The sequence below is a fragment of the Talpa occidentalis genome, unplaced genomic scaffold (assembly GCF_014898055.3).
Source record: "Talpa occidentalis isolate TD23 unplaced genomic scaffold, MPIMG_talOcc4v2.1, whole genome shotgun sequence".
NCBI classification, from domain to species: Eukaryota; Metazoa; Chordata; class Mammalia; order Eulipotyphla; family Talpidae; genus Talpa; species Talpa occidentalis.
The window spans coordinates 153,129,199-153,155,720 of NW_026555331.1; the positions used below are offsets into that span (position 1 = coordinate 153,129,199).

General features: G+C 54.3%; 1 protein-coding gene across 4 annotated transcripts; it reads left to right on the forward strand.

Annotated features, from left to right (window-relative positions):
* Window positions 1-1,688: 1,688 nt before the first annotated feature.
* On the forward strand, window positions 1,689-24,874 carry NUB1 (negative regulator of ubiquitin like proteins 1). Of its 4 annotated transcripts, none has more exons than XM_037515991.2 (15): window positions 1,689-1,734; window positions 3,774-3,891; window positions 9,935-10,102; window positions 11,537-11,595; window positions 12,971-13,041; window positions 13,618-13,800; window positions 13,962-14,053; window positions 15,431-15,537; window positions 17,587-17,773; window positions 18,404-18,511; window positions 18,878-19,030; window positions 22,391-22,537; window positions 22,829-22,924; window positions 23,332-23,509; window positions 23,674-24,874. In XM_037515991.2, exons 2-15 carry the CDS (start codon window positions 3,775-3,777, stop codon window positions 23,850-23,852), a joined length of 1,845 nt encoding a protein of 614 aa, XP_037371888.1. In that variant the 5' UTR covers window positions 1,689-1,734; window position 3,774; the 3' UTR covers window positions 23,853-24,874. The 4 variants fall into 4 exon arrangements, with proteins under 4 accessions (XP_037371888.1, XP_037371880.1, XP_037371873.1 ...); XM_037515983.2 differs by lacking the exon at window positions 1,689-1,734 and adding an exon at window positions 1,849-1,872; XM_037515976.2 differs by lacking the exon at window positions 1,689-1,734 and adding an exon at window positions 2,255-2,298.
* Window positions 24,875-26,522: the final 1,648 nt, after the last annotated feature.

Here is a 26,522-nt window from a genome sequence, read left to right on the forward strand (position 1 = left end):
GTGATAGCTTGATAGTGCTGAGACATTAACCTCTGCGTCCACATCGAGGCCCTCATTTAATATCAGCTTTATAGAGATATAGCCCACGTGGCATAAATTCTCCTTTTGAAGAGTGCAGCTTGCGGATTCTGAGTATATTTATTGGGTGATACAAACCTCTCTCTGATGTCAGCACATCCCCATCACCCCCAAAAGAAACTTCAACCCACTCATCTGGGGTTCCCCACTGAAGTTTCTTGACCTGCCCTGTCCTCTGCAGCCCCCGCTGTGGGCCCTGCGGTCCCCAGGGTTTCTCCACTGCACAGGGGTCATGGTCTCCATGACCTCTTTATTGTATTCCCTGCGTCTGGCAGATGCACCGTGACAGGCGTCTGCCTAGAGCTGGCTGTCACGCACTAAGCACCTGTCCCCAGGGCCCTACAAGCAGCGTCCCCAAACTCTCACGACAACAGTAGTTAACCAGCACAAGAGAAGCTATTCTGAGAACTCTTCTTAGGAGGGAGGATGGAAAGCGGATGATGGTCAGGACAACGTGGACATTAATAATAATAAGGGAAATAATAAGAACAGGCGGTACTTCCAGAGGCTTTGCCTGCAGGGTCTCCCCGAGAGTCCACAGCGCCGCCCAGCAGCAGGTGGGTACTACCCGGGCAGAGAGGGAGCGCGCAGCGCGCGCCCTTACACCCTCCCCGGGGCCCTCTGCGCTCGCGCCCACCCCCCGCCAGCCTGGAGCTGGGCCAAGGCGGAGTTTTGGGGTTCCGGATGGGCCAACGGCCCCTGAGCCAAAATTCTGAGGCCCAGATGGAGTCGCTCAGGCCGCCTGTGAACTGGAACCGCCTCTCGGAGCGGCCCTGCCCGAGCCTGCGGCCTGCCCCGCGGCGCCGCACAGCCGGGCTCTCGCCCTCCCGCGGCGGGGGCGGCGCGGGGCCGGGGGGCGCGGGCAGGCCCCGAGCCTCCCCGGGAGCGCCTTTCCCCGCAGGCGCAGCGGGCAGAGCCCCGGGCCCGGCGGACGGAGACCTGCGCCCCCGCCCCACCGGCCCTCGGGCCCCAGCCAGCCTCTCCCCGACCCCAGGACCGCCCTCGCCGCCCCCGCGCTCCGGCCCGGGCCACCCCGAGCGCGGCCCCGCCCCGCCCCGCCCCGCCCCGCCCCGCCCCGCCCGTCGGCGCCCGAACCCCGCCTCCGCCCGCCCGGCCCCTCCCCGTGCCCTTCCCCGTCGCCGCGGGCCCCGGGCCCTGCCCCTCACCCCGACCCCAGCCGCTTCCGGGGCTCCCCCACCTGCTTCCGGGACCCTCGCCCCGCCCGCCCTAGCTCCGCCCACACCCGGCGTCTCTGCGCCCGCGGCCCGCCCCCGCCTAGCCCCGCCCCCGCCCGGCCTCGAGCCCCGCCCACCTCCTTAGCTCCGCCCACATCCTGGGCCGCGTCCGCGGCCCGCCCACGCCTAGCCTCTCAGCCACGCCCGTCCTTCTTAGCTCCGCCCCCACCCCCGCCTAGCCCCGCCCCCGCTCGGCCTCGCACTCCCGCCCACCCTTCTTAGCTCCGCCCACACCCCGCTGCTCCGCGGCCCGCCTGGCCTAGCCCCGCCCACAACTCGCCTCCCAGCCGCGCGAGGGCGGATGCGGAGGGCCGGGGCGGGGCGGGGCGGGGCGGGGCGGGCCTCACCCGGAATGAAAACAAACGGCGGCGCCGCCGCATCCGGGCATTCGGCGGGCGCGGCGGGCGCGACGGTGGCGCAGGTGAGGCGACGGCGGCCGAGCGTCCGGCCGAGCCGGGTCCCCGCGGGCCTCCGGGCGCCCCCGCCCCCCCGCCGCGGGCGTGCGCGGGGCCGGGCGTCCTGCGGGAGGCTGCGCGGCGCCGGCGTCCGCGGGGCCCAGGTTTGCGCGGGCGGGGCCGGGCCCGCGGGGCGCTCCCGGCGCCAAGTGCGGGGCGGGCGCTGCGGGGTCCCCGAAACCAGCCGGCGGAGCCCGACGCGCCCTGGCGGCCGCTCGCCCCGGGGCCGCGCCGCGCCGGGGCCCGCGGGCCCCCCCGGGCACGTGCGCGGCCGGAGCGCGCCGGCGGGGCTCGGGCGCGCAGGGACGGCCGTCGCCGCGGCGGGGCCGGGGCCTGGGCGGCGCGGCGCCGGCGGTTGGGCCGCGGCTGGGCCTGCGCGGCGCCCGCGGGGATTTTCCGTCCCGGGCTCGGGCGCGGCGAGGCCGACGAGCTGCATTTCCTTTCGCTCTGCCGCGACCTGCGGCGCGTACCCGAGCTGCCTTGCCTGCGGCGCGGCGCCGGGAGTCTCGGGGCGCTGGGTTCCTCTTAAAGTAAATCTCGGGCGGTGCAGACCCTCGGGCCGTCGGTGCGCCCCGGGCGGGGGCGGCGGGGGCTGGGGTGGAATCGGGGTGGGGGGGGCAGCGCCCTCTTCAGAGAGCCGCCCCCCCCCCCGCAGCCCTGAGAGGCCCTGCACGCCGTCCCAGCGGGGTAAGCACCCCATGAACCTCCCCAAGTGATTCTTCTCGGACTTTCTGAAGATTTGGGAGCGCAGAGTTGTGTGGGGTGCCCCCGTACGTTGTTTGTGTCGGGAAAGCGAATGCTCAGAAGCACAAATGTGCTCTTCTGCGTGAGAAGCGCGAAAATGTCTGCAACTTCCGCTTCGGTGGCGCCCCGAATGCACAGAACCCCTCTTTTGATGTGTTCCGCTCACCCCTTCTCCTCCCTATCCTGATTACCCTTTCACCCCCAAACTGAAATAAAACAGGTTTAGATTTTTTCTGAAATAGTTGATTTCAAATCAGGTGGCTTGGATTTGGGGTGTGGCGGGCGGGCCCTGGCCGCGGTCATGTAGCCAGAGCAGCTCAGGCTGTTGCTCTCTAGAAGAGCCTTTCTCATCAGCAGCTGGCAACTTTGTGCGTTTCTCGCTGCTTCTCTGAATTGGCTACACTATCCCTGCCACCTGTTTCACTTCTGCAGCAGCCTGCCGCGGCCATTGAACGGCTGGTGGTGAGAGATGAATAAACAGCACGGGCGCTGTTTGGGGGAGAAACAGGCAGACGAGGGAGTGGCAGTGCTCAGTCCAGGGTTGTAGGTGGAAGTCCAGCGCTAGTTATGGACCTTTCTGATTTTGTCACCTTGGCCAATTCATTTTACAAATGGCAGCCTGGATGTCCCCAGCTTTAAAATGATGATCGACCCAAGTTAGATTTGAGTGGATCTGCCAGTGTGCCCTTGTCACAAGATATACACCCGTCTGCTGCTGTGCAGTGATCACTGTTGTGGAAAGCTTGTCTAGTACCATAAAAACAACTCAGATATAGAGACTATTCATTATTGATAGTTCAGGTTTCCTGCTAGCTTTTCCTTTTGTTCACCTACCAGAGTGGCTGGTCTTTTGTTTTGTGTTAAACCGGCCAAAATACAAGAGAATATGTATACGCTATGCTGAGTTATTTCTGAAAGTTCCCTACTTTAGGGATTCATCTTTCTCTTGTTTTCATCTTTTTTTTCTTAATAGAAAATAATAGTGGGTTAAGAAATAGAGATGTGTAATAAGCCTTAGTACATGTTAGCAACTTTGAAATACAATTTTATGCTACATGTACATGTAGTTAAATATATAACAAGTATTTCAGTTTATAGATAAAATATATTTTAGAGAAGTCTGGGGTTAGTTAAAACCTAATTGAGGTTAGGCTGGAGAGGGCTCTGTTTTCTCTATAAAACATGATTGTGCTAATAGGTTACAAAAGACTTTGAAGTGTGGTGTGGTGGCATATCACTGCTGTACCTTTTTGCTTTGAAGGATGGCGCAAAAGAAATACCTCCAAGCGAAATTGACCCAGTTTTTAAGGGAAGACAGAATTCAACTTTGGAAACCTCCCTATACAGAAGAAAACAAAGAAGTTGGTTTGGCGTTAAAGGTATTTTTCTCTTAACATGTAATTAATTAGCAGTGTTATAAGTCTTCCTGGTAAATGAGCTTCTGAAATTGCCAGGCACAACCTTGTATACTTTCACCCTAATCAAAAGTGTTAGTGACAAGCAGCTATCTACTTTTTGCCAGGAGTTGACAAGCTTGTTTTTGTTTAGTAAGATTTTAGGCATGAGAGAATGTTGTCTTATTTTGCAGGGATATACTATCTTTAGTATCAGCATTCCGCAAAATCCTTCACCTGGGAACTGGGGTGGGGGGTGGGCAGTAGCCGCGCTGCCAGCCGGTGTGTTCGTTCAGCGTGGCCGCATTCTCAGCCCTCCTGCTCGGTGGGCTTGCTGTGAGGCAGAGTCCTTCCCAGCTCTCTTTGCACTAAGGCTGTCTTTCCAAAATATGTATATTTAATAATTTTGCCTCAGTTTCTTTTATCATGAGACATGGGTGAAATTTCTGGAAATTGAGGTTTGCTTTTCTTTTCTCTTATTTATGCAAGATCTGGGGTACAGGCCAGAGGTGTGGGGGGGTGAGAGGATTCACCAGAGATAGTGTGGGGAACAGAACAGGCAGACTGCCTGAAACACGCTGCTGAGGGGAGCAGCGGGCGAGACAGGAGAGGTCTGCTGCGCCATGTGGGTTTTCTCCCTGGCCAGGGATCGAACTCGTGCAGCAGTGGTTGCAGTAGGCTTCATCGGTCGCGTCTTAACCCCTTGCGCCACCAGGGAGGCTGCCTGCTTTTCTAGGCAGAGACACATTCATCATCTTTGCTAGAAATCCATTATATTGAACTGACCTCAAACGTACTTCTTTGCTCTCTGAGTTTCACTGTCCCGCAGTAAATGATGGGGCAGTTGTCAGGGACTAAGGATTGTCATGAGGGCCAAGGATTGTCCTGTGTGGCGACACATTGCTGCACTTGGGAGTGGACGAGCTGCACCAGGGTGTCTCCTGTGCCTAACAGGCCTCCCTTTTATTTTTATGTGACCGACTTCTGGTCTTCTGAGTGTGTTTGGTAAAAACTGGGTGTGACGTGATAGGGAAGCCATTGGTCATTGACTGCATTTCCTGGGGCAGTGATCTTGAAACCCCTGGAATTCCCCGAGTGGTTAGGGTGATAGGAGCAACGCTTGGCCATGACTTCAAGGTAGGGCTGGTCTCCAAAAGGACAAACTTAGAAGCTTGGAACGTTCAGCACTACCTGCCAAGGGAAGGGAGAGGAGCTGGAGATAGAAGCAAGCCCCAGTGGTCGGTGATTTAATCAGCCGTGTGGCATGAAAGACACTTCCTTGTGCCCCAAGAGGGATACATGCCACCTCCGCAAGGACGGGTCCTGTGTTTTGGACCCATCCAGACTTAGTTTGATGGACCTCTTCACCTAGGCCTTTGTCTCTTTTATAATAAGCCATAATCGTGTGGCATTTTTATGACTTTTTTGTCTTCCTGGTAAATTACTGAATCTGAAAGACTGGGGAAACCTCACTTTGCTGTCAAGTCAGAACAAAAGTGTGGGTAACCTGGGGACTAGGTGTCTGAAATGAGGGCAATCTTGTGTACCTGAACTCTAGACCTGCAGTGTCTGCTGCTCACTCTGGGTCGATGTGGTATCAAAATTGGTGTCACGGGAGAATCACCCTTCACATGGTAACTAGATTTTCTAAATAATATAGGAAGCATTTTTTTAAGTGTTTATTAAAGGAACACTTTTTTTTTGGTGATAGCAATAATGAATCTGTGTATCTATAGATATACAGTCAAACAGATATTTAAAAATATTTTTTGTCTTGGGAGAGAATTGGGTGTAGGCGTGGGGGTAAAAGAATTCACCAGAGACTTCGTGGAGAACAGAGCAGGTGGATTTCTTGAAACCCACCGCTAAGAGAAGCAGTGGGGAGGCTCTATTTATAGCCCAGGTGTCAGTGACTGGTCAGGGGACTGGTCTTGGGTGTGACCTGAACTGGCATAGAGGGTCATCGGCTCTTTGCAGCATCAGCTCAGTGTCCAGGTTCCCAGGGCAGCCCTGTCCACTCCCTTTATTCATTCAAGTCTCCCAGACTTGCCTGCTGGGCAGGATGAGGGCTTGGGCTTTTAAAATTAGCAATGATACCAGGACAGTACCACAGCGGATTTTAGAAATACATTTAACATAGCAACAGTAGTATATTTCTCCAGTCTTTTTCTATGTAACTATTAAGAAATGGTATTTTTTTAAAGATTTATTTACTTATGCATACAAGAACTGGGATACAGGCCAGAGGTGTGGGGGGTGAGAGGATTCACCAGAGACACATTGGGGAGCAGAACAGGCAGATCTACTGAAATCCACTGCTGAGGGGAGCAGCGGTGAGACAGGGAAAGTCTGCTGCGCCCTGTGGGTAGCTCCCTGGCCGGCCAAGGATCGTGGATAGCTTCAGAGTGCTGTGCTTAACACTTGCGCCACCAGGGAGGCCCAAGAAATGGTATTTTTTTTAAAAACAATACCCACCACCAGCATCCACACCTCCACCCCCGCTCCCCACACTCTTCACCTCTGGGGACCTCATTTTGGTTAACCGTCTCAACTAGCTTATTTTTATTTTGTTTTGTGTATTTGCTTATATTATTCCCTTATATCGCACGTACAGGTGTAACTATTTGCTCTTTATCTTTCTCTTTCTGGCTTATTTTGATTTTCATGATCCCCTTGAGTGATTTCCATTTGCCGATGCCAGAACTTCTTTCTTTGTGCCGACCGGATTCCGTTGTGCGCACACGCTGCGTGTCCTGGTCCGGTTCTGTCAGCGAAGGTTCAGGTTGCTTCTGTGTCTCAGCTGTTGTAGGTGATGCTGGGTAAGCATTGGGGTGTCTTTTACTCTCTGACTTGATGATTTTCATTCTTCGAATAGACCCCTGGAAGTGGGAATTCTCCACTTTAGTTTTTCTGAGGTGGGGCCACATCGCCTTCCAAACTGGCTGCACCAGTTTCCGTTCTCACCCACAGAAAGAGTAAAGGTTCCTCTTCCTCACACCCTCGCCAGCCTTTGCTGGTAGCAGTCTTCTGTGTAGGCCATTCTCTGTGTATGAGGTGAAATCTCCTTGTGGCTTTGACTCGCATTTCCCTCAGAAGTGCTGGTGAGCATTTCCCTGTTGCTGGGCTGCCTCTGTATCCTCTGCGGAAGAGAGCCTGTTCAGATCTGCCCGTTTTCTCATTGGGTGGTTCGTACTTTCATTGTTAAAGTGCGTGAGTTCTTTATGTAAGCTGGATATTGACCCCTCATCAGATGTGTGATAAGCAGATTTCTCCTCCCGAGGAGCCTGTCTTTCAGCTGCTGATACATGCAAAAGTGTTTTCACTTGTGCCCCGTTTGCTTTTGCTTTCATTTCCCTGGTGGGCGTGGAGCTCCCTAAGACAGCTCTGTTATTGCTGTCGTGGAAGGTTTCAAGTACGTTTTCTTCTGTGTGCTTTATGGCTTTAGGTCGCACATCCAAGTCTTTAATCCATTTTGAATTTATTTTTGTGTGTGGGGCTAAGAGAATGAGCCGGCGTCACTCTTTTCCCAGAGCCATTTGTTGACGAGACGTCCCTTCTCCATTGTATGGCCGTGACTCCTCTGCCTTAGCTCCTGTGGTGATAGATTTGTGCATTTATTTTGGGGCTCTGGAGTCTGTTCCATTGGTCTAGTTGTCTGTTTTTTTCCCATACCATACTGCTTTAATTTCTGTTCGTTTTTAATGTAGCTTAAAATTGGACAACATATTTGTTTTTCTTCTTTTTTTTTTTTTTTCCACAATTGCTTTAGCAACTTGGGACCTTTGTGTTTACGTACAAATGTTGTATTTTTTGTTCTAACTCCTTGAAAAATATCATTGGAATTTCAGTAGGAATTGCATTGAATCTGTGTCTTGTGTTTGGCAGGATGGCCATCTAGACTACATTAATTCTCTCCTTTCATGAACATACAGAGTATCTTTTCCATCTTTTGGTGTCTTGTTCTGTGTCTTTTAACAATGTCTTGTAGTTTTCATTGTGTAGATCTTTCACTTTCTTTGTTAATTTTGGCTAGGCATTTGATTCTTTTTGTTGCTGTTGTGAAAAGGGATTATTTTCCTATTTTTTTTCCTGTTATTTGCATTTAGGAATGCAGCAGATTTTTGTGTATTGATTTGGTAGTCTACCACATTTCATAGTGTTTTTGTGGAGTCCTTAGGGTTTTTTATACTTTTCATGTTATCTGAAATAATATTTTCATTTCTTCACTTCTAGTCTGGATTCTGTTTGTTTCCTGTTGTCTAATTGCTGTGGCCAGTACCTCTAGTACTATGTCAAATAGTGGTATGTCAAATTTTTGTTTGTCACTTTCATTTTTCTTAACATCAAGTATGATATTGACTGTGGGTTTATAGTATATGGCTTTTATTATGTTCAGGTGTGTTGCCTCTTATCCATTTTATTAAGAGTTTTTGTCATGAGTGGGTGAAATGCTTTCTCTGTATCTGATATGATCGTGTGATTTTTGTCCTTTTGTTAATGTAGTGTTATATTAATTGATGTAGTATGGTAAACCATCCTTGCATCCCTGGAATAAATCCCACTTGGTCATAATGTATGGCCTTTTTAGTAAATTGTTCACTTTCCTGGTATTTTGTTGAGAATTTTTGTATCTGTGTTCATCAGCAATATTGGTCTGTGATTTTATTTGTGATGTCCTTATCTGGTTTTGGTATTAAAGTAATATTGTCTTCATAAAATGTGTTAGGAGGTAGTCCCTCTTCAGTTTTTTGAAAAAGTTTGAGCAATAATAGGTGTAAGTTCTTCCAGAAAAAGCATATGTTTTATTTATTTATTTGTTTGTTTGTTAAAGATTTATTTATTTATACAAGCACTGGGTACAGTCAGAAGCATGGGAGGGCGAGAGAATTCACCAGAGCCCAAGCAGGGAGCAGAACAGGCAGAAGGACCAAAGTACACTGCTGAGGGGAGCAGCGGGCGAGACAGGAGAGGTCTGCGTGCCATGTGGGATCCTCGCCGGTGGCGGGGGATCGAACCAGCGCTGCAGAGGCTGTGGGCAGCTTTGCAGCCCAGCATTCAACCGCTGCGCCACTGGGGAGGCCCAAAAGCATATATTTTAAGTAGATTTATATTATTTTATTTTTTTTAGATTTTTAAATTTATTTATTTATACAAGCACTGGGTACAGTCACAAGTGCGGAAGGGTGAGAGAATTCACCAGAGCCAGAGCGGGGAGCAGAACAGGCAGACTGACGAAACACACTGATGAGGGGAGCAGCGGGAGCGGCAGGAGAGGTCTGCGCGCCATGTGGGACCCTCCCCGGCGGCTGGGGATCGAACCAGCGCTGCAGAGGCTGCAGGTAGCTTCACAGCCCAGCGCTCAACCGCTGCACCACTAGGGGAGGCCCAGATTTATATCATTTTAAAAATGGAACACTGATTTTTTTTTTTAATAACTTTGTGTATCATAAGCATTTCCCCATCACAAATACATACTTACATTGTCATTTTTAAGTGCTGCATGGTATGGCCATGTACATTTAACAAAACCCTAAACTGTGAAGTCCAAATGAAAATTATTCTTTAGGGGAGTGAGCATAGTGGCTTCACTCTAAGCACGAACTTAAATCTTCTAAGGTTTCTTTACCATTCTGAAGTTTTCTCTGCCAAATAACTTTATAACCAGTGCCAGTGATTCAGAATTTTCCAAAGTCTAATCTGATTGTGCTGACAACCCCAGTGGGGTTGGTCAGGTCACTCTTCATTAAAATAATTTTCTCTATTGTGGTCCTGGAGTCACAGCCCTCCTTTCTCCGCCTCTTCCCCCCCCTCCCACCCCCGGGTAATCTCAATTACTTCAGCTTTTTCTGTTGGGCCTGTTTTCCTTTTTATTTTTCTCTGGGTCCTCCCTAATCTCTACACCTGTCTGAATGCCCAGTCACCTGAATTCTTACTGCAGGTGCGGGACAGCGCTCACTGGAGGGGCCTGTGTTTTGCCTTTTTTTCCACTTGCTGCTGGACTCACGTGCTTTCTGACCTTTCACTGCAGGACCTTGCTAAGAAGTACTCCGACAGGCTGGAGTGCTGTGAGAATGAGGTCGAAAAGGTGATAGAAGAAATACGCTGCAAAGCGATTGAGCGTGGCACAGGCAACGAGCATTTCAGGACAACAGGAATTGCCACCATCGAGGTGTTTTTACCTCCGAGACTAAGAAAAGTGAGTCAGTTCCCCCACGTTTTCATGGTGACTGATGCTTAGTTAATGGAGGGATGTGATTGAATAAGTTGCTGGTGTTTGAAAGCTACTACCCAAGGTTAAAATTCCTGTAGGTTACTTTCTTTGCTGAGTAGTTATCAATTTAAAAATTAATTTTATGGGTTCTTAAACTGCAACATTTATGAGGTGGGTTTGGACCTCGGAACTTCACAAGCTCACAAAGCTCACCGTCACATTGTTAACCTTTCCCAGAGTTTGCAGGGAGTACTTCAGGTTTTATAAAACTGGGTGCAGTAGGATACCTCACAAAGAAATTTGTCCCATTTTCTATGCTTTTGGAGGTCAGAGGGTGGTCAGCTGAAAGGTGGTGGCCTCGGGACTTATCCTCTTAATCACCCTCCAAAGAAATGAGTGTGTGTGCATGCATGTGTGTCTGTCTGTTACCATGGAAACCAATGAAAAGAAATGAAAACTAACTACACAAAAAAGTGTATGTGGGTATTTATGGCAGCACCTGTCCACAGCCACCAGGAGGTGGCAGAGCCCAGATGTCCATCTGTGGGTGAGTGTGGTGGCACCCGTCCTGGAGGTGCAGATGGCTCTGCAGAGTGGACAGGCCGCCACATGATTCCCTGCGTGGGCAGTGCCCCAGATGGGCAGATCCAGAGGCATAGCAAATAGGGTCGTGGTTGCCTGGGTTGGGGGTGGAGGAGCAGAGCTGGGGGTGTGTGGGCTCTGGTGTTTTGGAGATGGTGATGAAAATGTTCTGAAATGCTTGTAACATCCAGGAGCCATTGGCCCTTGCTCTTCACACAAGAGCTCAATAAGTAAACTATGAACTTTAAGCTCTGAACTGCATAATGAGTAAACTATGTCTCTGTAACACTGTTAAAAATTTCTATGAAAGGTATAAGGGCTTTCTGAAGGGGAAAAAATGATCTAAGTGCCAGCACGTGCTCCCACGGCGGTAGGGAAATGCGCAGGAGCCCTCCTCACTGGCGTGCGCTGCTGCCCAGAAGTGCTGTCCCCAGGCAGGAAGCACTCGGCGCGTCTGGAGGTGGAGCAGATTCATCTGGTTTCCCAGTGTCCTCAGGCTGCCATGTCTTCCCCTCAGGCCCCGCCACTGTGTCTCATTCCTTCCTCTACGGGGACAGTGACGGGCAATGTCCCTTGCTCACTGGGTTGCCCTAGTGCTGTTGCCGAGGCCAGGCCCCCAGAATAAAGACCCCCATGAACAACTACCCCCTCCAGCGCAGCTGGGCCACAGGGTCACCTGGGCCAGGTCAGGTTCAACAGCTGCTCCTCTCTGCGTGATCCTTTCAGCCTTCCACCCTGTGTTGCACAGTCCCGCCTTTCCGATTCTGTAGGTGATTATAGCTCCCAAGGGCATCAAGTTCAAGTCCGTTTCCTTTTATTCTGTCTTCTTTTAAATAGGACAGGAAAAACTTGCTGGAGACCCGACTGCACATCACTGGCAGAGAACTGAGGGCCAAGTAAGTTGTGCTCTGGGCCCTGCTGTGGCACCCTCACTCTCCCCGGCTACCCCGTGAGCCAGCTGGGTGGGGGTTGCTGCCGTGCTCTGGAAGAGAAGGGGAGGCTTTGAGGCCGAAGGACTTACCGGCCCAGGTGGAGCTTAGGAGGATGAGGACTCAGGGCTTCTCCTCTCCTCCGCCTCCCCGAGCCCACTGTCTGCCTCCTGCAGCGCTTGCCCTGGGTCTGGAAGAGTGAGCGAGTGGTGGAAATGGGAGCCAGCACGCTCCCCACATCATTTGTGTTATTGATTGACTTCTTTATTGTATAAAATATGATGAAACTGTCCATTCAACAATGGGGGGTTGTTTAAATAAATTAAGGTAAAATATCATATAATGATTGAAACTTACTTTTAACTTTTATAAGTTAAATCCACAAAAAAAAAGCTATAAAAGATACATGCTTTAGTGATTTAGTCATCCAACTAGTAAACTTAGAAACATTTTCTAAATGGAATATACATTCAATTAACATTTGTGTTAAATTTGATTCCCCCTCGCTGGTGGCTGGCTATGACGTTCAGCAAACTGTTTTAGCCCATTCCAGGCTGTTCCATCTGTAAAAAAAAAACGTACCTGCTTGTTATATACTAGTGAAGTTCCTTTTTTTTTTAAGATTTCATTTATTTTTGCATGAAAGAACTGGGGTGCAGGCCAGAGGTGTGCTGGGAGAAGGGGGGTGAGAAGACTCACCAGAGACAGAGTGGGGAGCAGAACAGGAAGAGCTACGGAAACACACTGCTGAGGGGAGCAGCGGGGAGACAAGAGAGGTCTGCTGCGCCATGTGGGTCAGCTCCCTGGCCGGGGATCCAACTCAGGGCGCCACAGTGGGCCCTTGCGGTGGTAGCGCTTAGCCTCCCTATCACCAGGAGGCCCTGAAATTTTAACTTTTGAAGGCTGCTCAGCTAATTCAACCACTTACATATTTTTAAATGCTGTGGGTGGAGTTCTCTAGTGTTCTCCAGGCTTTCCAAAGCTGGGTTTCCTCGCCTGTAGCAGACCCAGTAGCTGGGTCTGTAGCAGGGCAGTTAGGCGTGGAGCCGGGACACAGCCATCACCCGGCGTGCGCGCACACACCCCCACGGCCTGTGGAAGGTGTAGAGGGTGAGGCCAGAGCCACCTGTTCAGGTGGCCACGTGCCCCCGTGGGCTCTACCTCACGGGAAAACGGCCATGAGCGCTGCCCCTTGCAGTTTCGGTCACGGTGTGTCCTTGTCACGAGGTGGTGATGGAGAGTCAGGGGTTGAGATTTGGGGTCAACCTCGCAAAGCCGCTGTCAGCATTCAAGTCTTTATGATGGCAAAAAATAAATTTGATTCCTATGGTTTATTTTACAGAATAGCTGAAACCTTTGGATTTCAAGAAAATTATATCAAAATTGTCATAAATAAGAAACAGCTACAACTAGGTATGTTCTGGCAAGGCATGCCAACAGTGTTGATCAAGTTGATGTGGGAACAATGATCTTGCAACTTTTTTTCTCATTCTTCTATTAAAAAAATTTCTGGTGGCTTTATTGCATATGTAATTCAAAACCAGCTATTTCAGAGTTTACTAAAATAAGAATGTTAAGGCAGAAAACAACCAGTAAATATATATTGTCAGCTCTGTTAGTGGAGCTGTACAGCTCCTCGACCTTGGCTGTGAACTGAGTTATTATTTCTCTAACTTGAGGGCATTGTGTGCCCTCATTTTCCTTCCTGTTGCCTAGCACAGGGCACTCCCTGGAGTAGGCTCTTAAGTATTTATTGGTTTTATGAAGAAAACAGAGCATAAGAAAGGATGAATTTGGGTGTTTTCACAGACTGATTCTAACCACTTCCTGACAGTAACATAGTTACACACCAGATTTAAGCTGGTCGCCTGCCAAGGATGTGGCCTGGTTTGCAGGTGCCACTTAAGAATGCCAGCTGACATAGCAAGTGGACTAATCCCCAGAAAATTTAATGACACTTTTTATAGTGTGCATTTCTGACTTGTGCAGGGAAGACACTGGAAGAACAAGGAGTGACCCACAATGTAAAAGCCATGGTGCTGGAGCTAAAGCAGTCTGAAGAGGACGTGAGAAAAAAATTCCAGATTGAAGAAGAGGAGCAAAATGAAGCAGAACTTACAGAAAAAAGAATTCAGAGGACTAAGAGAGGGCTGGAGATCCTGGCGGAGAGAGGTGGGCCTGGCATGGGCTCTGACCTCACTCAAGTGCTTGATGGTGGCAGGGGAGGGGCCAACCCATTTCATTGGCTTCTCGTCCCCAGCCATCTGACACTGCACTGTCCTGTCAGTACTGTCTGACATTGACTTAACGGAGCTCCTTTGGTTTTATTGCAGCTGAGATGGTGGTGGACCCAGAAACCACACCATACCTAGACATCGCTAACCAGACCGGGCGCTCAATCAAAATCCCTCCCTCAGAGAGAAAAGTAAGTGTGGAAGTTCTTGGCTTGTTCTTTGATTTGTTGTCAGAAGAGGGTTTTCTGGTTATTTTATCTAAGCATGAAGGGCTAGAAGCCATTTTCTGTCTTGAACTTGTGAGCAGGGAAGGCAGCCCCTGTGGTGGGCCCCCAGAGCTCCAGAGCAGTACACACTGGGGTGCCCTCCCCTCTCCGCAGCGATGTCCTGTGGCTTCCTTCACCACAGGCTTCCCCCTTAGGGATGGACAGAGCAGGGGACTGGGGCTGCCCAGTTCAGGGAAGTCTAACCTCCCTCCTTTCTCCCCATACCCCCTCCCTTTTCTGGAATTTGGAGCAGTGGGCAGTGGCTCTGCCCTTGAATGTGTCCACACGGTGTCTGGAGCAGTGTTCTCACTGGGGCCCAGGACCGGGCTCTGGGCTGGAGTATGTAGCTTCTGATCATGGAAAGCTCTCCAAACGAGGCGACAAGTTAATTTTAATTTTTCTGCCTTTAAAGGACAGTTTTGAGTGGGTTTTACTACATAAAATATTTTGTATAAAAGAAAGGATTAATGTTAAGCTGGAATAAGAGAAAATTGTAGCTCTTGGTGGACTGATTTTATTTTTAATTGCTGGTGATTATTTGCTTGTTCTTTCATATTAAATTATGACCTCCAGATCTTTTTTGCAAAACTTTTACAAAATTTAATTGCATCAATTTAAAGATTTATTTACTTATGCATACAAGAACTGGGGTGCAGGCCAGAGGTGTGGGGGCTGAGAGGATTCACCAGAGACAGAGCGGGGAACAGAACAGCCAGACTGACAGAAATACACTGCAGCGGGGAGACAAGAGAGGTCTGCGGCGCCCTGTGGGTCAGCTCCCTGGCCGGGGATGGGACTCAGGCTGCAGTGGCTGGTGATAGCTTGATAGCACTGAGACTTTAGCCCCTGGGCCACCAGAGAGGCCCTACACCAAAATTTAAATCTAAAAATACTAATTTAAAAATATTTTGAATCACTTTTTAAAAATTGTCTTGGAAATGCTAGAATTTGCAGCTACTTCAGATGAAATGTAATGTGAATAGAAAGTGACATAAATGCTCTTTTGGAAAAGGGCCCGAGCCTCCCAGGCTTGGTCTCTGAAGGCAGTGGAGGGGGGGTCCATCTCTAGCCTCAGGCCATGCTGGACGGTGGGCAGGTGTTGGGTGTGCATGTCAGCACGTAAATCGAGCCCCTGGCTTTAGGGTCTCAATGAAATAAACCTTTAATTATATTTTTTCATTTTCAGATTTGTTGTGATTTTTTTTTTAATTTATTTGATTTCTTTAGTTTTAATATGCTTTTAATATAATTTGTTTTATTATAGTTTAAAGTGATGTTTTTTTAAATCCCTGTTTTTCCTAGGCCCTTATGTTAGCTATGGGATATCACGAGAAGGGCAGAGCTTTCCTGAAAAGACAAGAGTATGGAATAGCCCTGCCATGTCTGTTGGACGCGGACAAATATTTCTGGTAGGCACATTTGACTCGGGGATGCCAGTTAAGGAAGATGGCCAGGGTACCCGCAGCACCTCCCAGCCCCCCGTACTTCAGGTTTTCACCCAAGACAGCAAGTGACGTGGCAGAGTAGCCGAGGTGCGACCAGTTTGTCAGTGATTTCTCCCCTTCGCGTTTCCAGTTGCGCTCTCTCCTCTGTAAGGAAGGTCAGGAAGGCACACGCTTGCTGTGTCTACAGGAGCGTCTTTTCAGGATGTGTTGTCCACCTCAGCATCCCCTGTGGGCCCCTCCCATGAGCTCTGCTCAGTGCCCCGTGGGACACCAGTGGCCCCGGAGTGACGTTGCTCCTTCCCCAAGTCTGTTACTGCGTTGGGGCTACACAGTGGCAGTGCCCCGTCTTCCTCCTGCCTTTCTTGCTGGAGAAGTCATTTCCCCCTCAGCTGTTTGGCTGCGCAGAGGTACGATTGGTACAGAGAGGCAGAGTGAAGGGCCTGGTTTTTCTTTCCATAATGAGTAAGTTGCTTCCCTGGCAGCGCCTATGAGGTGATCTGACCGGGGAGTTTCCTGTCCTTTTTCAAAAGTATCTGGGTGAGCTCGTGGATTGTCGCGTGTGCCACACTGCAGGGCTACCTTGGTTGTCTTTGGCCGGCAGGCAGCCCCGTGGCCTTCTGCCCTGGGCCTGGCAGTCTTCGTCTCTGGTCTCAGGGGCCCGGCCATGTCCCGGGCTGCATACCCGGAGCCGGCGGTGCCCCAGGGTCTCCTGGCACCGTGAGGTCATAAAGCAAGCCAATGGACATTTGAAAGACAGGCTGGGTATTTGAAAATGATCAAGTTTGGTGTTATTTTTTTCATTTTGATGGATTCCTGAGAACACTGGACCTGGAACAAGGGGCATCAGAGTGGTGAGAGGAGAGCAGCCAAGGGAGTAGTCGGGGAGCTTCAGAGGGTCCCCTTTGGGTCATCTGCTGAGTGAGTGTCAGCACAGGCCTATGAGGAAACAGAGGCGGGGGACACAGCCCCTGACAGCAGAGAGAACCGTCCTCAGATAACTGGAGGGCCAGGAGTAACTTCGCTCCCAGCAGCCAAAGCGGGAAACTGCAATCCCAGGCCCTCTGGTCATGGAGGGCTCAGAAGGCCATGCCTTGGTGGAAGGGCAAGTCTGGCCCAGGCTGCTGTGGTCCCACTCAGCAAAGCTTAGAAGTAGCCTGCACACTGCTTCCCACAGCGGCATCCCAGACGGAGCTCGGTAGTGCTCACAGCGACGTAGCATGTCTAGCATCCAACTGGAAACTACTGGGTACCTAAAGATGCGAGAAATTACAAGCCCAGTGAGGGTGAAACACAATAATTAGACTCAGACCCCCACAAGTGACACAGAAGCTTAGCGTTAGTGGGGACGACAGTCACTTGGGAGACGAACCACTGCAGACCCATGAACAGGACCTCTGCAGGTGGTGGAGCTGCCCCCAGGCTGAGATGTGTGACTAGAGTCCCTGAAAAGTAGGCAGGCCGGACAGAAACATTCTTCCAAACAACGTGGCCAGACTGTTTCCCCAGTAGAGGGAAACCCTGACCCCCCAGGCACCAACCCGAGGACAGTGTAGACCCACATGACGAGCGATGGAGAACACCCAGGCCGCCGCCACCAGAGATGCTGTCATAATGGACCTCCGTGGGGCCCCAGCATTAGTACCTCACGGGAAGGGGAGGGGAGGGGAAGGAGTTGCCTCACACCCTGGCCGTTCTAATTGGCCCAGGAGCGGAAGCCACTGCCCTGAAGCATGGTCTCCCTGTCTTTGGCCCCCATTTCCTGCCAAGGCTTTTTTCCCAGCATAGTGGGAACCTCCATCCCCCCCGCCCCCAGCAGGTGGTGGTGAGCTGCTGTTCTTGAGCCCTATGCCTTTCCCCCACTGGAAGGCCCAGATGGTAAATGCAGCTCCCTTCATAAACACGGGCCCCGGTGCCAGAGCAGTCAGCCTTTGGGGAGACCCCGAACCAGAAAGGAATTCCAGTCACCCCATGGGGCACTGCTGTGCAGTGACAGTGCCATCTGCTTACTCCCAGCGAGTGCTGCAGGGAGCTGCTAGACACGGTGGACAACTACGCGGTGCTCCAGCTGGACATTGTGTGGTGCTACTTCCGCCTGGGGCAGCTGGAGTGCCTGGATGACGCGGAAAAAAAGCTCAACCTGGCCCAGAGATGCTTTAAAAATTGTTACGGAGAAAATCATCAGCGACTGGTCCACATAAAAGTATGTTACTGTAATCGGTGCGTTCCCAAGCCCCTCTCTAGAATTTGGGCGCATCTGTTTAGAGTATTTAAGAAGCTGCCAGACGCAACTGCTGTGGACGGGAGTCACTCTGCAAGAAGCTGTTCTGTGAGGGAGGGTTCAGGTCTTGGAGACCCGGCTCCACTGTGGTCTGTGGCCCCCAGCCTGTCCGGGACCGTCTTCAAGGCCCAACTCCCAGACCAGGACACCGGGGTGGCTCGGACAGTCTAGTGGATGATTTAAATGCGGGAAATAGACATCAGAGCACGGCGCTTCACATAAGCAGGCAGAGCTCAAGAGCTGTGATTTGAATGAGGATTTTTCTTAGGTGATTCCCACAAGTTGTCCAAAATCTGGGCAGGAAGGAGCTGGTCCTGGCTTAGGCTTTGGCACCTCCCTGCTGACCACCAGGGCTGCTGTCTGGGGGGCTGGAAGGGGTTTTAATGCCCCTTCTGGGGGGTGGGCTGCACTGTGTGGTTGGCCGTCAGGGGTGGTGAAGTGTAAGCACTCTCGGAGTGCCACCACCCCGTGGAGCCAGAGGGAGTGCAGATGTGAGGGTTCTGACCTGTGATTAGAAACAACATTGTGCCTTTTCTCCTCCGATAATTTTAGGGAAATTGTGGGAAGGAGAAGGTCTTGTTTTTAAGACTTTACTTGCTTCAGGGCATCCGAAATTACCACAGTGGAAATGGTGAAGAAGCTTTTGAGTATCTCAACAAGGTAAGCATGGCTGAGGTCCCTCCTGGAGGTCAGCGGGGAGCGGTGGGCGGAGCCCGGGCTGCACTGTCAGTGCCCTCTCCTGCCAGTAGAGGGGGCGGGAGAGTCCAGCTTCTGCTCCAGCTGCGGGGCAGGATGGTCCAGGGCCTCAGCACAGTCAGGGCTTTAAAACAACAGGAGATTGTGGACACAGCCCCTCCCACCAGATGTGTGAGTCACGGGAGCGCAGTTTTACTACTTGATAGATGGGTCGGGTTTTGGGTTTTCATCTAAAATCTGATGCCCCTCCTTCACATTGGGTACAGCCCCTTTCCCGTGCTAAGCTTTAAACTGACACGCTACACGCTCCTGCTGTTCCTCTATCTGCAGGCACAGCAGCTCTTCAAAGAGCTATACATCGACCCATCGAAAGTTCACAATTTGTTGCAGTTGGGATTCACCCCCCAGGAAGCCCGACTTGGCCTCCGGGCGTGTGAGGGGAACGTGGATCACGCGGCCGCACACATCACCAACCGCAGAGAGGTACCTTGACCTGGCGGGGCAGTGACAGCGCGGCCATAGAAGCTTCTTCCCCAAATGCGTTAGCTCTGGGCCGTGAAAGGAAAGTCTCGCATGATTCCATAGTAGGTACTGATGCCCTTCAGCTGGGGAGCCGGAGACACTCGTGTTCTTGAACTGCGTCAGTTTTCAGATAGTGCATGTTTTTCCTTTCATTTCTTGCTGCAACTTCAGAGCTACGGGCCGCCAAGTTACCCAGGCAGTTGTCTGTTACCATAGTGTGTTTCTGGAAACCACTTTAAAGGGGCCTTTTTTCCCGGTGGTCATGTTTGTAATTTGTGGTGGGAATCTTGCCTGGAAACATGAGTGAAATCACTGGAAGGATTTCCCTTAAGTCACAAAAGCAAAGACTCAAAACTGCAGTTACTTGGAGCAGGCTGAGGTGCATCCAGACCGGGCTCCGGAGCGGGGAGAGGTGCCGCTGTCTTGAGTAGGCAAGTTTTATAGCAAAGGAGCTGGGTCGAAAGGGCAAGGTAGCTGGTGAGGAAGGGACCCTCCTGAGACAAGTCAGGTTCCTCAGGTCCTTTCCAGCTGTAGACTCTGGCCCTAGAACCTTCTGCGTCCCTTCTCGGGACCCGGGTCGGGGAGGGCTGGGCTGGCCGGTGAGAACAACACATGCCTAGAGTGTGGGCTCCAGGGAACTGCGCCCTCTCAGCCCTGGGCAGAGCCTCTCCCTGAGCAATGAAACGCGAACTCCTAGGAGTTTGTCCCTTTGTGGTCCTGAGCGCAGGCCACTCTGGTCTACCTCCACTCTGGTGGGGCCAAGCTCACGTGCAGCACCGAGGGGACGGCGAGTGTGGTGGCCCCTGGGGTTTCCACAGGGCCTGGCCACACGGTCTGAGCCCTGACTTCAGCCCCCAAGTCCCAAGTGAGATTCCACCTCTGTGTCCAGAAATGTTTCAACTCCACACTCATTGTCATTTCCTTGGTCTAGTTTTTCTAATTCTTTGTACTATAAAAAGAAATATCACAAAATAATTTCCTTATGCCTATCATCATGATTCAAAAAAAGTGATTTAGATGTTTGGCATTAGAGAACACGTGCTCTCTGAGGGCCCAGTGTCAGGCCCGTGGTGGCTTATCCGTGTCCCAGGCCTCGAGGGAGAGCAGAGGTGGGGCAAGTCCGGGGGCAGGTGTCTGCCTGCTGGTCTCACAACTGACTCTGGGAGTTCTGGGTCCACGGTGGTGACTCTCCTAAGAGGTGGGCCATACTCCTGGCCTGGGCAGGTGGGGGCGCCGGCTCCGGGGCTGACCCTTCGCCCCCAAGGACTGTCTCCGCAGGGCAAGGAGTGGTGTCTCAGGAATCAGTAGAAACCCCCTCGTCCTGCTGCTGGCCTCGGCCAGGCCACCCCACGTGGTGAGACTCCTGGCTCATGGGCTCTTGAATAGGTGCTTTTTTTTTTTTTTTTTTCATATTTATTTATTTATTCATACAAGCACTGGGTAGAGTCAGAAGTGCGGGAGGATGAAAGAATTCACCAGAGCGGGAACAGAACAGGCAGACTGACGAAATACACTGCTGAGGGGAGCAGCGGGTGCAACAGGAGAGGTCTGTCGCGCCATGTGGGATCCTTGCCGGTGGCCGGGGATCGAACCGGCACTGTAGGGGCTGCGGGCAGCTTTGCAGCCCAGAGCTCAACTGCTGCGCCACCAGGGAAGGCCCTGAATCGGTGCTTTTAAGCTTGTTTAGGTTTTTTTCCTCTTTGGCAGCAAAGTCCCTTGAAATAACATTTTAATGGGCATCACAGTTTACAGAACAAACTCAGAACTCTGCTGACAGGGCTGGAATGGGAGAGAAGGGACTAGAACCATCCATAGGCCTTCTTAGGCTTTTTTTTTTAAAAGATTTATTTATACAGGCACTGGGTACAGTCAGGGGCGCGGGGCGGTAGGAGGGTTCACCAGGGCCGGGGCAGGGAGCAATGCTGCTGGGGGGAGCAGCGGGCGGCAGGAGAGGTCTGCGCGCCATGTGGGATCCTCACCGGTGGCCGGGGATCGAACCAGTGCTGCGGAGGCTGCGGGCAGCTTCGGAGCCTAGCGCTCAGCCACTGAGCCACCGGCGGGGAGGCCCCTTTCTTGGGCTCTTGCAGCAGCTTTGGTGCCTGGGACATGGGGCCAGGCGCTGCCGCCGGGGATCGAGCCAGCGCTGCGGAGGCTGCGGGCGGCTTCGGAGCCTAGCGCTCAACCACTACACCACCGGGGGAGGGCCCCCTTCTTAGGCTCTTGCAGCAGCTTTAGTGCCTGGCGCTCAACCACCGCACCACCAGGTGGGGCCCCTTCTTAGGCTCTTGCAGCAGCTTTGGTGCCTGAGACATGGGGCCAGGCGCCGCTGGGGATCGAACCAGCGCTGCGGAGGCTGCGGGCAGCTTCGGAGCCTAGCGCTCAACCACTGCACCACCAGGGGGGCCCCCTTCTTAGGCTCTTGCAGCAGCTTTAGTGCCTGGCGCTCAACCACTGGACCACCGGGTGGGGCCCCTTCTTGGGCTCTTGCAGCAGCTTTAGTGCCTGAGACATGGGGCCAGGCGCCGCCGGGGATCGAGCCAGCGCTGCGGAGGCTGCGGGCGGCTTCGGAGCCTAGCGCTCAACCACTACACCACGGGGGGGGGGTGGGGGGGCCCTTCTTAGGCTCTTGCAGCAGCTTTAGTGCCTGGCGCTCAACCACTGCACCACCAGGTGGGGCCCCTTCTTAGGCTCTTGCAGCAGCTTTGGTGCCTGAGACATGGGGCCAGGCGCCGCTGGGGATCGAACCAGCGCTGCGGAGGCTGCGGGCAGCTTCGGAGCCTAGCGCTCAACCACTGCACCACCAGGGGGGCCCCCTTCTTAGGCTCTTGCAGCAGCTTTAGTGCCTGAGACATGGGGCCAAGCGCCATGGGAGTAGATAGGTGATCTTGTCACCCACCTTCTGGGTGTTAGAGATTTCTGGGCTCCAGGGGCAGCAAAGGGCTTGCTGCCCACAATGTGGTGGGCGGTCAGTGCTTTGGCATCCCCCAGGGAGCCCCTCTCCTCTACTGGGCTCCCCCGCTCCCGCTTAGCAAGATGGCGGGGGAGGCATCTAGCTGAACTGCCCTCCTCCCGTGGGAGGGGCTATCCTGGGCCAGCCCTGCTCAGGTGCCTGCTGGGGGCGTCAAGGCGCTCCCTACCCACCTGGAAGTCCCTGCTCCTGCTGTGGGCTGCTGGGCCCGGGAGCAGCCCCAGGCTCTGCCCTTGAGGCCTCATCTTGTTTTCTGGGCTGCCTGGTCACCCGACTCCTGCATAGATGCAGCATAGACAGGGAAGGCTTCCCACAGACTCGGCCCCAGCTAGCGCCCTGCTGTCCTCCCACAGGAGCTGGCCCAGATAAGGAAGGAGGAGAAGGAGAAGAAAAGGCGCCGCCTGGAGAGCATCAACTCTCTGAAGGGGATGGGCTACTCCGGCCGCGCGGCCCGGCAGGCCCTGCAGCAGGCCAGCGGGAACCTGGATGAGGCCCTCAAGGTGAGGCTGCCCAGCCAGCCCGCCCTGTCTTCCTCCAGGAGCAGCCTGCGGGGGCCTCCTCCCAGCCGGCACAGCTCCGGGTTCTTGGAATTATCCCACTTCCTCTGACGTGAGCTGTGTGCCTGGCCAGCCTGGCATGTCCCTCCCCCTCGGCGCCAGCCCTGCCTGGCAGAGCCCCGTCCCACCCTGTCCTGCCTGCAGGTGTGAGCCCCAGCTGTGTCTGCCCAGCCGGGGTGCGCGGCCTCGCCTGAGAGCACAGATGAGTGACGAGAGCGTGTGTTCTGTGTGTAGATTCTCCTCAGTAACCCCCAGATGTGGTGGCTGAGTGACTCGAATCCTGAGAACCACCACCGCCAAGAAGGCTCTTCCCAGGAGAATATTGACCAAGTGAGTGAAGGGCCACGTGCCCCTGCCCTGCAGCCCGCTGGGACTGGCTGGGTGACGGGTGGTGGCAGGACTGCTGAGTCCCGCTCCCAGGGGCAGTGCAGGGGCAGGAGCAAACAGGAGGCGTCTCCGTGGAGAGGGCCCAGGAGGAACGCGCCCAGTGGTGGTTCTTCAGGCTTCTATCCCTCGTGCGGGCCCCCGCCAGCTGCTCAGGAGGTGGCGGTGGCGGCTGTCATGGGCCCCCTGCACTAGCACACTGCTCGGCGGTGGCTCCTCAGCTGATGTACCGGGGGCAGTGGGCAGCACTGTCCCTGCAGCCCCAGCCTGTACGCGGTGCCCCCAGGCAGTGCCCAGACCTTGCTGAGGCCAGGCTGTCCCGCCGCGGTACGTCACCCCGTGCTCTCCCCCAGCTGGTGTACATGGGCTTCGATGTGGCGGCGGCCACGGCTGCCCTGAGGATGTTCCGGGGTAGCGTCCAGCTGGCAGCTCAGACCCTGGCGCTCAACGGAGGGAGCCTCCCCCCCGACCTCCAGCTCTCGCCGGAAGATTCCTCATCAACGCCCTCCACATCCCCTTCGGACTCGGCGGGTAGGTCCTGGCTCTCCGCAGCCCCAGAGGGTGACGGTGCGGCTGTGCGTGCGCGGGGGCGACGTGGGGGCGGGGCGCCCGGGGTCTGCGCCAGATCAGCGGGGCATGGTGTGGACCCCCCCTTTCTGCTGCGCTCACCTGGCTCCGCTGTCACTTCACGGCAGGCACCTCCAGTGCCTCAACCGATGAGGACATCGAGACCGAGGCCGTCAACGAGATCCTGGAAGACATTCCGGAACACGAAGAAGACTATCTGGACTCCACGCTGGAAGACGAGGCGATCATCATCGCGGAGTACTTATCCTACGTGGAGGGCGTCAAGGCAGCAGCCAAGAAAAACTGAGTCATGACGAGAAGTGCTAAGTTTCCGCTTATAAACTCTATCCTCATGAAGGTCTCCTGCAGGTTTCCTTTTTGTCTTCTTCCTTCTCCAGAGCCTTCCTGCCTGGGGACTGGGGGGCAGGCAGGGAGCAGGGGCACAGAAGGTAGGAAGGCCTGGGGGTGCTCTGGGGGGGAGCTGCCTTTAGGTTCTGAACCCCTAGTGCTGCCCTCTCCGCTCACCTTCCTTCCACCCAGAAGTGGGCCGGGCTGGAGCAGGGTGGCCTCGGGGAGGTGCTGGGAGGGTGAGGGAGCCCCCCTCATCTGCCCCGCTGCCTCTCGCCCAGCTCTCCTGCCCTCCTGAGCCACTGCTGCCCCTCCTCCTGCCCAGGAGGTGGCCTCTGCTTTCCTGCTTCACCCTCTCAGCTCCATCCCTAAAATGCCCTGTAAATCTTCAGCCATTCCAGGGGCTCGGGCCTGGGGAGGTGGAAGGGGCTGCCGCAGCCGCCGCGCCATGGCCCGTGCCTCCCGCCTAAGCCTGTGCTCTGCCGCCTGCAGTAAGACACGTTCCTGAAGTTCAAGGTCGAAATTCAGAATTTATCTGCTTTTAAATTTCTCCTTTACAAAATAAAATCTTTTACCAAGCGGGAAAGTGTGGCGTGCTCCCCGAAGCAGCTTCTTTTCACTCGGCAGTCTAACGCCGCGCTGCGGTCAGCTCGCCTCCGGCTGGGATCTGGCCAGAGGCCGAGAGAGGTTTTCGCCAGGCGTGTGGTTTTTGTCATTTCCGTATCACACCGCCAAGGGCACCAGACAGCCTTGCAGGGGCTCGAATCCCTCCTCGAGTCCTCCTCCCGTGCCCACCTGCAGTGGACGGAAGAAGTTGCAGCCCAGGACCCAGCCGGCAGGCGTGTCCCCGCGCCCTCCCGCCCGTCCAGAGGCGCCGGGCCGAGAGGCTGACGGGTCGTGGTATGGACAGAGGTTGCGTTGGGATGGACACACATCCTTTCTTTTGAGATGGATGATACGGGTGGAAATAAAGGGTAGAAAAAAGATTCAAAAACCGCCTACCTTTGTGTGAAGTGACCCAGCTGCCCGGCCTGGCGGAGTGGAGGCGAAGCGTCCGGGCCCACACCCAGATCTGGGGGTGCGTCCGCAGAGGCTGGGGATGGAGTGTGCCCTCGGCGGTCCGCGTCTGCAAGGAGGGGCCTGTGGAGCCGGGGCCGGGCTTGCGTGCGGAGCAGGTCTGCTGGGGGCCCAGAGCCTGTGGAGACCAGGTCAGACCAGGCGCGCTCCGGCCTCGACTGCAACTTTGACCAAGTTGCTGCCTGAGCCTTGGGCCGGGCGTGGTGCCTCGTTTCCCAGATGCTCTAACCACCAGAGAGGCTGGGGGCGCCGTGGCGCCGGGACTCTGCTCCGTCCCGTGACGGGACGCCTGCGCAGGCAGCCCTGGGCTGAGGGACCGTCCGGCCTGGTTCTGTTGCATCTGGTCGCGTGCAACTGGGCAGGCCGTGACCGGCATCGCTCCTGCTCTGCAGGGCATGTGTAGAAGCCAAAGTCACCAAGGAAATGGGTCTGTGGGGCTGGACTTTCCTCCAGAGTGGGAGAAAGAACATTCCAGACCCAGGAGGAATTAAAGAATAGTGGGGGCAAAACAGCCAAATGCACCCCTGCCAGAGGGCAGGGGGCTGGGGTGGGCAAGAGAATCATGAAGTTGCAAGTCCAGCTGCGGGGCAGGTGGAAAGGGTGGGACGCAGACAAGACTGGGTGGGGATGGGGGGTGGGGGAGCCTCCCTGGGGGCACACGGGGCTGTGTCTCAGCCTGTCAAGCTGCCACCAGCCTCCGCAGCTCAAGTTCCATCCCCGGCCAGGAGCTACCCACAGGGCGCCGCAGACTCTCCCGTCTCCTCGCTGCTCCCCGCAGCAGTGGATTTCAATCTACCCGTTCTGCTCCCCAGTCTCTCTGGGGAGTCCTCTCACCCCCCACTTCTGGCCTGCACCCCAGCTCTTGTATGCATAAATAAATTGAAAAAAAAAAAAAGGACTGGGCAGGCAGACTACAGCGACTAGCTCTGGGCTCTGCTCCGTCTTCCTGCCACCGTCCCTGAGGGCTCTGCCCTTGCCCTGTTGTACCGCGCGCGGAGAGGACTCGTGTCAGCCAGAGGGCGGCTCTGGTCAGCGGGTCCTCCACGCCTCGGCACCCAGCGAACGCCTTGGTGTGGCTGAGCCGTCCTGTGCTGGGGGAGCAGGAGAGTGGTCTTCCGTGCTCTTGGGGGGGCCTGGGGGGAGGCCCCGGGAGCATGTGTATTCTGGTTGGGGTGCGATGGGGCTGTAAGGTGGCGGGAGCGAGGCGGTGGCGGGGCACACATCAGCCCTCAGCGTCGGGGGCTCTGGCTGCTGCCCAGCTGCCTTGGCAACAGGACAGGCTGAGCGCAGGCTCTCCTGGATTTCTCCGTGGCCAGGGTGCCCCGGCTGCTCCCCGGGGTGCCTGCCCTGAAGAAGAGCCCTGGGGGCAAGTGCCCGCGCCTGGGCACGAGCCGCGCAGACATCACCAGCCCTCACGGCCGCTGCACCGCTGCTCCCTTGAGAGGCCGCGCTGGCGGGCTGTGTCCCCTCCTACTGCCCGCGTTGCCACTATGGACGCGCCCATTCTGCTCAAGGGGGCCATCCAGCGTGGACCTGGGCCCTGAGCGGTGGC

Coding starts and splice junctions, on each gene's coding strand:
- NUB1 (XM_037515991.2), top strand. CDS start 3,775: ATGGCGCAAAAGAAATACCTCCAAGCGAAATTGACCCAGTTTTTAAGG. Junction 14,054..15,430: donor TCCCTCCCTCAGAGAGAAAA/GTAAGTGTGGAA, acceptor TGTTTTTCCTAG/GCCCTTATGTTAGCTATGGG. Junction 22,538..22,828: donor ACCTGGATGAGGCCCTCAAG/GTGAGGCTGCCC, acceptor TTCTGTGTGTAG/ATTCTCCTCAGTAACCCCCA.